At 37.3% G+C, this 13,040-nt stretch overlaps 1 protein-coding gene across 2 annotated transcripts in view; it reads right to left on the bottom strand.

Moving 5' to 3' along the window:
* Positions 1–13,040, bottom strand: part of MAGI3 (membrane associated guanylate kinase, WW and PDZ domain containing 3) — a 242,179-nt gene that overhangs the window by 53,033 nt on the left and 176,106 nt on the right. For both annotated transcript variants that reach the window (XM_044914587.1, XM_021690023.1), the window contains exons 5-6: positions 8,589–8,763; positions 5,203–5,282 (exon numbers count right to left, since the gene is read on the bottom strand). In XM_044914587.1, the coding sequence (XP_044770522.1) occupies positions 5,203–5,282; positions 8,589–8,763 (255 nt within the window). The remainder of the gene's footprint in view (positions 1–5,202; positions 5,283–8,588; positions 8,764–13,040) is intronic.

Raw genomic sequence — 13,040 nt, 5'->3', positions numbered from 1 at the left:
TCTGAGCAAGGGAGAGGTATAAGGCAGTTATATTCTAGAAAGATTCATAGCCAATGTGGCCAAAGGTTTTGGATCATGTAGCCTTCTCAGCAAAACATTTAACATGTACTTCCAAGATGTATATGGTTATTCATAAATATCTGTCCCATACTCCTACTACTATGTACATAATAAAACATATACGAAACAGGAAAAAAAAGGAGATAAAGACGAAATGAACAATTATCAATTGTTAAAATTAACAATTTTACCTCAGTGTGGTTTTAAAAAGCTCACATGAGGTATATGAAGCATCAGCTCTCTGCTGTTTACTTACTGTTCGTTTGGGCTTGCATATTTGTATTATCTTCAACAGGCAGTATCTTTGCAGAAATCTTTTTAAGCCACATTTCAGTTGTGTGTGAATTAAAAACGAAATAACAAAGTCTATATATCCCCTTAACTGGGCACAAGTGAACTGTAAAACTTTACAGTGTCCTTGACAAAAGTAATGAAGCTACGTCCACTTTTCCCTCAAGACACTCTGGGTGCTGCACGTGATCATCTGACATACAGAATGAGAAAGAACGCGTTGTCAATCTGTATGTAAAATAGTAGAGAAACTTGTTTTTTTTTTCCCAGTAGGAACATTACGGAAAATAAGTTCTAACATTTTCTTCCTGTACATCAATAGATAATTTGAGCACCATCATTTTGGAGACCACCAGCATAAAGAACATATTGAAGGAGGAGAAATGACTGCAGGACAAGAGGACCAAGAATGATTTAAGTTTGCGGTGACTGGAGGGATGGAGGAAGATTTAAAAGAAAAAAGATCTTAAAGATATAAAAGCATATGGATAGACAGCTACGTGAAAAAGCCAAAATGGCAAAATGTTCATTGTAATATCTCAGTGGTGGGCAAATTACTATAAAATTCTCTCAATTTTTCTATATATTAGAAAATTTTCATACTAATATATTGGCAGACTATGGAGAAAAAAAGAAAAAGCAACGGGGATTGGGAACTGTATAGGGAACAGAGCAAGAGGAGAGGAAGAAGAAGCAAATCTGCCTCCGATCATCTGGCCCAGAGGACTATAAGCATGGCACGTATGCCAGAAAGAGGGATGGGTAGGGGGTGACTTTAGAAGAAAGATGTCAGTTTAGTTTTAAATATGTGTATTAGAAGTGCTACTAGGGCAATTTTTTTTTAAAGTCTCTACGTGTTTTTGGTTTATGGAGATAAAGTTAATACAAATTATGTTTTAAAATTTAAAAAAATAAAAATTAAAAAATTTAAAAAATCTCAAATGCAATAGGAAACACAGAAACAGAATTCAAAACAGGACAATACTAGAGATTCAATAATGGGCCAGCTATAGTAAATTAATAATTAGAGCTCTGACAATAAATTCATTCTATAAGGGAAAACAGGAAAAGGCAGAGAATTGAACTGGAATGATCAGTGTGCAGGAAAAGGCATGAAGACCAGCAAGACAGACGTGCCTGCGAAGGCTAACACCACATTCACAGGCTTAAAACAGTCAAATTTTCTGGTATTACATATTCTAGTTTACCTTGACTGTAGCTGATTTCACCATACGGAACTTACTGATGAAAGCCTTATAGGCAAGCACGGCATGTTATTAACATCCGACAAAATACAAGAGATCTTAAGTGCTCGTTCAGTTATAAAAGAAAAAATGAGTGTGGGCAATGCATGTGCCTTCCTAACCGCCGCCCCAAACAAGGTGGAGAATATATTCATCATTCCAGAGAGTTATTTCAATTCACCCACTTCCCCATTTTCCGCCTCATTTTCCAACTTCTATCAGCATAGATGAGTCTCCCTGTTCTCGGACTTTAATTAATGGCTAAGTGAGTACCCATTCTTTTGTGTCTGGCTTCTTCTATTCAGCAAGTTTCTGAGATTGTTGAGGATTATCAACAGTTTTTTTCTTTTTACTGATGAGTACTATTTCACTGCATGAATATACCAAAAATTGTTTATCCATTCTTCTGTGGATGGGTATTTGGAATGGCTCCAGGTCTGAGTTATGAATACAGCTGTTGTATCATTCAGGTGGAGTCTTTTTGGGAACACGTGTTTTCATTTCTCCTGAGACAAGGCCTCATGGGCAACTGCCAAAAGCTCTCCAAAATGTTCACCACCACATCACCACCAACCAGTAAAAGTTGCAGCCGCTCTACAATCTCCCCAGTCTTTGGTGCTCTCAGTGTATTTGACTCCAGCCCTTCCAGGGAACGGGAATGCGTCTCACTGTAGTGATGGCTAATGAAGATGAGCACCTTTTCATGTCCTTCCTGTCTAGTCCTCTGTCTTCTTTGGTGAAGTGTCCAAGTTCTTTGGCCATTTTGAAAAACAACTTTAGGGGCGCCTGGGTGGCTCAGTTGGTTAAGCAACTGCCTTCGGCTCAGGTCATGATCCTGGAGTCCCGGGATCGAGTCCCGCATCGGGCTCCTTGCTCAGCGAGGAGTCTGCTTCTCCCTCTGACCCTCCCCCGCTCATGCTCTCTCTCTCTCTCATTCTCTCTCTCAAATAAATAAAATCTTTAAAAAAAAAAAAAAAACTTTATTGAGGTATACTTTGCATATCATAAAATTAATCTGTTTTAAGTGTTCAAGGAGTTTTAATAATTTACTGGGTTGTGCAACCATCACCACAATCCCAATTTGGGAACATTTCTATCGCTCCAATAAGATCCCTCATGTGATTTAATCTCTATTCCCATCCTCACCACTGGGCAACCACCACTGATTTGCCCTTCTGTCTCTATAGATTTGCCTATTCCAGACATTTCATATAAGTGGAATCCTGTAGTAGCTGGTCTTTAGTTCTGTCACTTAGCACAACACACTGAGATTTGCTCATGTTGTAGTATGTAAACTATTTCATTCCTTTTTATCGCTGACTAGTATTGCACTGGATGATTACACATTTTATTTATCCATTCATTAGTTGGTCGACATTTGAGTTGTTTCCACTTTGGGGCTATTTTGAATAGTGATTCTATGAATATTTATAGGCACGTCTTTGTGTGGACATATGTTTTCATTCCTCCTGGGTAGATGACTAGGGAGTGGAAATGTTAGGTGATAGGGTAAATTTGTATTTAACCTTTTAAGAAACTGCCAAACTGTTTTCCAAAGCAGCTGTACCATCTTATATTCTGCCCAGCACTGTACCAGGGTTACCATTTCTTCCCATCCTCACCAACATTTGTTATTATCTGTCTTTTCTGATTATAGTCATTCTCGTAGATATAAAGTGGTGTCTCTCTGTGGTTTTAATTCACATTTCCTCAATGACTAATGATATTAAGTATCTTTTCTAGTGGTTATTGGGTATTTGTAGATCTTCTTTGGTGAAATGTCTATTTAAATATTTTGCCCATTTAAAAATTTGGTTGTTTGTCTTCTTATTAATGAGTTATAACCATTCTTTATAGATTCAGGATATAATTCCTTTGTCAGATACATATCACATAGCCTACGACTTTGTCTATTCATTTTCTTAATGGTGTCTTTTGATGAATAAAAATTTAAAATTTTTATTAAGTCCAATTTATCAAGTTTTTCTTTCATGGTTCATACTTTCTGTGGCCTGTCTAAGAAATCTTTGCTAATCCTGAAATTATGAAGATATTCTCCTAAATTTTCCTCTAAAAGCTTTAGCGTTCTAGCTTTTATGGTTAGGTATTTGATCCACCTGAAATTAATTTCTGTGTATGGAGTGAGGTATAGTTGAAGTTCATTTTTCCTTACAAATATCCACCCAGTTTTTCCAGCACCATTTGTTAAAGATCCTCCTCCTCTCATTGAATTGATTTGGCACCTGGGCTGTAGATTAAGTGATTACATATGTGTGCATCTATTTCTGGATTCTCTATATTCTGTTCCAGTGATCTACTTGTCTATCCTTATGTCAATGCCACACGGTCTTGGTTACTGAGCTTTATAGTAACTCTTCAAATCTGGTGGCCTACCTCCTTTACCTCTGTCCTTTTAAAAGACTATCTGGCTAACTGGAGCTATATATATTTTAGAATTGGCTCATCAATTTCTTCAAGACAGACTTAGAGGATTTTGATTGGGATTGTGCTAAATCTAGATATCACTTTAAGGAAAATGAACATCATTAACGACATTGTGTCATTCAATCTGTGAACACAGTGTATCTCCTCAATTATTTCAAGTCTTCATTAATTTCTTTCAGGGATATTTTCTAGTTTTCAGTGTGTCTTGTGCATCTTTCAGTAGATCTGTGCATCTTTCAGTGGATTTGCTCCAAGGCATCTAATTTTTTTTATATCATTGCAAACAATTTCAAAATAATTCCATTTTCCAATTGGTTGTTCCTAGAAAAATTCTTAATATTGCAATCATGCTGAACAAAATATATAAATTGTTTAATTTTTTTTAATAGATTCAATAGTTCAATCTATAGGAGGACTATCTGAAACTCATTCACAGCCATTCATTTTTAACCAAGGTAAATAATTTCTGATACGGTGTTACAAAATGAATGCAAATTTTATTCATCTTCACTCTATATTCAAGAAGGCATAGCAAACAATTTTGGTTGGGGTAAAGTCTATATTTATGTGCAAGACTATACTATTAAGAACTATATAATACATAAGATAAACAAGCATTATTACCTAAGAATTCTTAGAGAAATTTTTCTACTAGGCAGTAAAAATTGTGTGTGGGTGGGGTGGGGGGTGGGATATATTAGAGACTTTCACTCAGTTTCTACTGATGCTCTAAATGAAAGAATAGCCATAAATACTAACACATCTATTCTAGTGATACTAAATTAAATATATTTTTGAAGGTTCAATAGCCATGATGAGGCTACCCTGTGGTTAAGAATGTATCTAATTTATTAAAATATTTATTTAGAAATTGAAAACTTTTTCTTTAAAACAAACGTGAAAAAAGGGCAATTTATTTTTATTAAGACTCTTAACAAGGATTTCATTGTATAATTCTCAAAAAGAGAGAAATAAAGTCTCTCATAAAATTAGATTCAATGACACAATTGTGAGAGTCAGTTGAATATGATATCCACCCACTGCTTATGTGCTTATGCACATTATGGTTTGTTTAGGGTTTTGGAAAACTCACTATCCAAGCAAGAAAAACAAGAAGGATTAAGTGAATAAGTAACAGTATAAAAGATTTCTGAATCTCTACCTCCGTCTTCACAGTCTTCAGGGGCTTTGGCTTTCTTACAAAGACGAGGATCCAACCAGGTGGTTGTCTTGGTATTGTGGCTGCAGAATAAAGATTTCAATTAGAAGCAGTAAAATAAAGAGGGAGGAAAGTATTTCAAAAGCAAAGATTAAAAGTGACTGAAAGGTATATGATGTCTGCACATTTATCTCCTACAGGCTCTGTTTGCACACCTCTGATTCAATAATCCTATTGTTTTCAATCTGCTCCTTCAAAACTGCCATACAGGGAAGGTAATCCTAGAGGCACTAATCTGAGAAAGAAGACACTAAAAGAAGGGGCAAAATGCCAAGTACAGAATAACAGACACTGACTTAAGCAGTCAAAAATATTCCAAAGGGTGGGCACATAGCCCCACACTGTGCATTATCCAGTTGAAAAAGCTGCCTTGAAAACCTTGTTTGGTGCTGGCTGAATTCCTTCCTCCCTCCCTTCAAAAAACACTCTATTTCTTGAGTACCTGTGATGCATGGCACTGTGCTGACGGTGGGCAATAAAGTGTTAAAACAGACAGATTCCCCCGCCCTCAAAAGGGTTCTTTAAAATGAAGGAGTTTCATAAAATAAAAAGTCTGCAAGTATCTATTTCTGCAGCATGAAAGTAAAAGTGATGGGTACAGTTAAAGTCTACTGTACAAACTATGGATCATATACTGAATAGAAAAAAGAAGGCAGAACCAAAACCCCCCCCCCCCCCCCCCCACACACTCCTTTTTATGAAGCAGACCACAGAGGCTTCAAGGAGCAGTGTCACCATGCAGTAGATACCAATGCTAAAACAAAGCCATCACACTGCGGAGTAGACACTGGTATAGTATAAACATCTGAAATATGACGATATTAAAGAAAGAAAACACCATGGAGGAAAATATACCCAAGACAACAAAATGCAAATTAAAGTTATTATCAAAGTAGAGTGAGAATAACAACGTGAATAAAAAATATCATTCATTGGTGTTTTTATCATGAGATAAACTCCCTATCCTTTATATTAATTATTCTTAGGAAATTAAGCCAATGGTTTCAGGGAATTAATCATACCTTCTATGCCTTTTCTAACTCCTGAGCTACTTAGGGCCATTGCAACCCCTTCTTACACATTGCCAGGTATAATACTAGCTGGTAGACTGTGGTAGAAACACTTCTGTATGCTGAATAATGGATAATCTGAACAGGAGAAACTGGGATTGTTTCTAGATAGTCTCTGTTATCCATTCTGTCAAAGTGCTAATTTCTCCACACTCAAGCCAGTTAAATAGATTTTAGCAACATGAAAAGGATCAGGACTGCAAAGAGGCTTAGCAGCATGCAGATTGTTAGAAAAAAAAAAAAAATCATGTATGTATCTTGCTAAACCAAATTCAAAATTGCTACTTGAGAAAAGCTTAACTTTGGTTCCAATGCTCCAAAATTTTTATTGCTAAATTAGCAGAGGTAGGCAATCTACTAGGATTTTACCCAATATTTCCCAAGGTAAAGAAATGTCCATAGCGGCTATACCCAAAACATAATAGCTAAAGGCTACAGACCTATTTTCTTACAGACGCGTGATTTAACAGCAGTAGTAACGCAGATCAAATACATTAGCTAGAGCAGCAAATACTATTCAGCTATATTGTGGTTACGAACCCCTTATCAGATATGGGTTTGCAAATATTTGCTCCTATTCTCCCAGTTGTTTTTCCACTCGTTGAGTGCTTCCCTTTGCTGCACAGTTTTTAAGTCTGATGAAGTCCTGTTTGTCTATTTTTGTTTTTGTTGCCTGTAGTTTCTGTATCCAAGAAGTCCTTGCCAAATTCAATGCCATGAAATTGTGTCCCTGTGTTTTCTTTTAGGAGTTTTATGGTTTCAGGTCTTATATCTAGGTCTTTAATGCATTTTAATAACGTTCAACTCTAGGGCGCCTGGGTGGCTCAGATGGTTAAGCGTCTGCCTTTGGCTCAGGTCATGATCCCAGGGTCCTGGGATTGAGTCCCACATCGGGCTCCCGGCTCAGCAGGGAGCCTGCTTCTCCCTCTGACCCTCTCCCCTCTCATGCTGTTTCTCTCTCGCTCGCTCTCTAAAAAATAAATAAAATCTTAAAAAAAAAAAAAAAAGTTCAACTCTAAAGGCATTTCTTTTATAAATTCTCTCCTCTCTCTATAATTTACTAACTTATCCCCATTTACAGGATAAAGTACTGTCAGGTTCAATGTCTCATATTCTGCTTCTGAAGATACTCTAGCCACTTCTGATGACTCCACATCTTACTTGGGGATTTAGTGCTAAAATCGGAATGAAAGCCAAAAGTCTAAATTACCCTTGAACAACCCCTCAAATTGTCCAGAGAGAAGAGTATACCTAATTTTGTCTGTTTTGCATAATCCTTGTCATTAATGTTTACGTACATGTATAATATAATCAATACTGTACCATGTATGGTAAAAAGAATACAATTAACACAAAATCTATGTCTTTTAAAAACTGTAATTCCACTTGGTAAAGCAAGATGCTCACTCTATGGGAATGATGTGGAACTTGGGACCAAATGAGGAAACAGATTCAAGTCTTCCCCCCCCCAACTCATTTTTAAGTGTATGTTCCTTGACTATAGTGTCCAGCTCTCAATATTTTAATTGTTATTTACCTGCTGTATTCTGTAACTTCACTACATTCATATTCTGCCTCTGTGCAAATTATTTTAAAGATGAGAATTATAGTTGCATAAGAATATAAAAATGCTTCATAATGAAACTTCCAAAAAATTATTGTCATATTATTATTCTCTGGTGCAAACCATATAAAATTTTAGGTTGATCAAATACATGTGGTATTCCATATCTCTATAAATATATTTATATTTACATTAATAGTGCTTTCTCATAAATTAGGGTTTGTCAATTTATATTGTACCAATGAGTCTGAGGATCAGTGATATTTCCCTCCTATATTATTCAACTACATTGCCTGAATACATCTAGAACTGAAAATATTCAGCTCAGATAATACATATGCCCTCCCTCCACAGGATGGTAATTCTTGAAATGCTCAGTAAGTTGGACAATCTATCAAAAGTTTAAAAAAACATCAAGGCAAAATACCCTCCATGCCTACATTTTTCATGATTAGTGATAAAACTGTTTTTAATCCTCCTGTTTTTATAAAACCAGAAGTCCTTTATCCAAGTCAAATAAAAATGAAGTATCATCCAGGGAAATCATCAGATTAAAGAATCAACTGTTACTTGTATGAAACATTTTTTTAAAGAAAGACAAAAGAAACGGAAGCCTCGTGAATGAGGATAAAGCAATGGTAAGCCAAGCCTCACAGTGACAGGGTGTGTTAGGAGAGATACAGACATTTGCTTACTCAATGAAGTAGACCATCCCTGTGTCGGTGTAGGCCATCTCCCAGTTTTTGGGCAGTGGTTCCAGATTCTCATCTCTCATCATATAATTTCTGAAGTCCATGGAGCTATTAGTTTGGTTATAACTCGGGACAGTCTTCATCCAGTCAGACGACTCAGAACGCCTCTCTCCGTTTTCTGCCATTGAACACAGAACAGCGTGCGAAGCAGGTAAAGTTACACTCCCTTCAAACAGCTCTCTTCATTTCCAACAAAATGCCAAACACTTATTGCAAATTTCTGTGTGTGTTATGTCCATGTTCTGCTATCATTTTTTAAAAACATTTTATTTATTTATTTGAGAGACAGAGAATGAGAGAGAGAGAGAGAGCACATGAGAGGGGGGAGGGTCAGAGGGAGAAGCAGCCTCCCCGCTGAGCAGGGAGCCCGATGCGGGAATCGATCGCATGACTCCAGGATCATGACCTGAGCCAAAGGCAGTCGCTTAACCAACTGAGCCACCCAGGCGCCCTGTTCTGCTATCATTTTTGAGGTAACAAATAGACATACTGCATTTTTTTCATCTGCTAAGGGACATTAACCCAGTACAGCACTTCTGATGCCAGTCTGGGAAAAAAGCGACAAGCAACACTGGGATGAATTGGGAATATTGTGAATATGTGTCAGTTAGTGTATGACTGACAGCAAAGTCTGCAGGGCCACTTACACGGTCCTTTCATGGGCCAGGCTCTACTTGAAGCACTTTACATATGTGAACTCATGATCCTCACAGCAGCCCTGTGATGATTTATTATTACTCTTATGTTTTTTAGATTATGGATGAAGAAACTAAGGCACAGTGAGGTCAATTTAGTCAAGGTCACACAGCTGATAACACACAGTCAGGATTCAAATCTAGGTAGTCCACGCTCTGAACTGCTCTACCAACCTGTCTCACATATATTTAACACAGGCTTTTAACATAATACTAGTTTTTTAAAATTACGCTCAATAGACTTTCTGTTGTTAAGTCTAACTCTCTGTTGGTGATATCACAATCCTTTGAGAGTCCCAGAGTCCATGAGGTAGGTAAGAATACTAAAATTTGGTTACCATCTAGGGAATTCACAATTCATGCACTTCGAACTTACGACAACTCCAAACTGCGGGCAATGCCTCGGAATCAGAGAATCTTAGAAGACGCCTTAGATATCATTACATATAGTACTTCCACTCTCACTGTCCTTTATCCAACCTAGTTCTAGAATCCATTAATACAGCTACTTACTACCCTTCACCATTCCTCACCCCCCATCTGTGCCCTCGCCATGTCCTCATTGTCCTACTCAGGCAACTTAAGTTCCATGATCAGCCATGATCGTCGCTCCCTTGCAAACACTACTGGATCTTCTGCCTCAACCTTACTTCAGCATACGTGCCCGGCTGAGGCATAACTCTGCTTACATCTCTCCACCTACTCTACGCAGGCACATGTAGCTGATAACTAACCTCAAGAGGGCATTTAATGGTGTATGATAATCACAGGAAATTCCTTTAGTCCATTCACTCTGACACTCCCCTGGATAACTATTTCATACTTTTCTTCTTAAATCTACCATTACTTCTCCCTCAGCCCTAATCTCATTGGATGACCCTGTTTCCTCCACATAGCTAAATCCAATGATCAGTTCTCAGTGGCTCTCTTATCTGACTTATCAGTGGCATCTGACATAGTTGATCATTCTCTTCCCCTGGCTTCTAGGCCCCTCCACCCTCCTGTGTGCCTTCTATCTCACTGGCTCGTCTCAGTCTCCCTGAGCTCCACGTAGTAGAGGGTCTTCTCAGGGTTCCGTCTCTGGACATTTTCTCTTCTCTTTCTAGAGTTACTTTCTTGGTGATCTCATTCAGTGTCACTGCTCTGCAAGTTGTATGCTGATGATGTCCCAATATGCATCTTCAGACCAGACACAGACTTTTAAATCCAACTTCAAACAGGACATTTGCATTTGGATGTCTAATGAGCATCTCAAGCTTAACTATCCCAACTGGAGGTCCTACTACCCTTTTCCAATCCAAACTGACTCCTCTTACAATCTACCTCATCTCAATACAGGCAACTCCATTCTTCTGGATACTCAAATTAAAACCCTTGAAGTGATCTTTGACTCTCTGCTCTCAGACCTCAAATCCAGTCTGTCAGCAAATGTTACTGGCTCAGGCCACTTCTTCCCTGTCACACTTTCATCAGGTTCAAACCACTATCTCTCACATAAATTACTGCAATAACCTCTTAATTAGTATCACTATTTATGCCTGCCATCCTACTGCCTATTTTCAATTCAGTAGCCAGAATGAGCCTATTAAAATTCGTTTTATCATGTTCCTCTCCTACTCAAAACCCTATAATGGTTTCTCATCTCAGAATAAAAAGCAAAATTCTTTTTTTAAAAAGCAAAATTCTTCCAACAACGTATAAGATCCTACATAAATGCATTTCCACACACCCCCAATCATTATCTGACTGACCTCACTGCTCACTATTCTATTTCCTTCCATCACTCTGCTCCAACCACATATAATGCATTGTCCACGTTGTATCCAACTATATTGGTTTCCTTGCCTTTGTCTGAGTATTCCAGGCATGCTCCCACCTCAGGGCATTTGTACTTAAAATTCCCTCTGGCTGGAATGTTCTCCTCCCAGATATTTTGGGTTTACACCATCGCTTCTTTCAAAGTCGTCTTCTCAGTGAGATCTTTTCTGCCACTCTATCTAAAATCCACTACTTTTTATCCCTCTCCTTCTCTGCTTTGTTTTTCTCTTTAGCACTCTCTAATATACCATATACTATTCATTCATGTTGGATAATTTTTTTCTCTCCCACTAGAAGGCAAAGTTCATGAAGACCAGAGCTTTTGTCTGTTTTGTTCAGTGCTTTATTCTTAGCTGTTAGAAAAATGCCAGCACTTACTAGCCTAGCAGGTACTCAATAAATATTTGTTGAATGCATAGCTAGAATAAAACCCACGATTCATTCTCCAGGCAAAAAAGTGACAGAAATTAAAAGGCACCCAATGTGTAAATCAATCTGGAAGGGAGTTACAATCTTGGGACAGAAGTATGTTGGAGGAAAACAAAAGCAACTATATGATGTCTCATACTTTTCTGAACATAATTTGAAATGACTGTGTAAAAGAGTTCGCTTAATAGCCAATGACTTGAAAATACTGTTTATGTAACAACCAATACTTGGGAAAAAATTTTAGCATTATTATATAACATATGTCATCCTACATGGGCATATTAGCATTCTCACATGAATTCTTCAGCAAGATATAAAATAATATACGTATTGGGGATACAAATAAATCTTTAACTATCCCCTCACCACTTCCACCCCCAACAATTTTCTGATTTTTCAAGGCAGGAATTCTAGTCCCCAAAAGCAACTACAAAAAGCACATTTCCACAACTTTCAATAAAAGTTAACAGCTAGAGTTAGTACCTATTCAGAAAAAACCAAGGGCTATTAGTCCTGTCTTTTATTGTTTTTTTTCCTTAAAATAGTCTGAATATTTTTTCTTACAAAGAAATATATAATCCAGTGGAAGTGCCCTATGGTATCCACACACAAAAGATAGTATACAAACTGCCTCCCACTCTTGGATACACTCCCTTTAAATATTAACGTCAAAAAGTTAGTAACATCTGGTTTAACAACTGGCTTACATGACAAACATAAAGCTATGGGGATCACAGAGAGGTTTCCCTCTGAAGGAACTGCAGTGGTCACTGAGATCTGTATTAGGAAGTAAAAACAGAACATTTTTCCCCCCTCAAAATAAGAATATATAAATTCCCACACTGGGACAGATTCATGGTCTGTAATTCCAGTCTGAAACATTTAAAAATGTTAACAGACTTAATTCTGTGGGAAAACAAAGCTGACATCAATATCAAAAGGCTCTACTGTATGATAATTTCCCTTAACAGCCCCTGAAGAATTAGATGTGAATTCACCTAAACCTTTTAGGCTTTTCTCAGTCTCTACACCCAAGTATACTGGAGTAATTAATTTAACATCAAACATATTATGTATCATAACTATGTGAGATGTTAGGACTATAAGACAGGACTCACACCCTGGAGGAGGACAGAAATGTGGATGTATTAAGACAGTAAATACAATATACACAGCAAATTTAAGTGGTTTGGGAAAATAATATGGTAATGGGTTCTGCAAATTTGGGGATGTACTCAAATTCATTCATTTTTGGGGTATTAATAAAATATTTTCTTAGTTCCTACTTTGTGCCAGGCACTGCTTATGGTGCAAGGGATACAGCAATGAACAAAACAAGCAAAACTTCCAGCCCTCATGAAGTTCATATTCTAGTGTTTTGAATAAACATGTTATAATAAATAGCACTGAAATTAGTTCTGCTGTGATTCTGTAGCTTCCTACTTATACTCTC

Source organism: Neomonachus schauinslandi, chromosome 4 (assembly GCF_002201575.2).
Source record: "Neomonachus schauinslandi chromosome 4, ASM220157v2, whole genome shotgun sequence".
Classification (NCBI taxonomy): domain Eukaryota; kingdom Metazoa; phylum Chordata; class Mammalia; order Carnivora; family Phocidae; genus Neomonachus; species Neomonachus schauinslandi.
The sequence above is the reverse complement of the archived record's forward strand: the minus strand, read 5'-3'. Positions and strand labels throughout refer to the sequence as shown.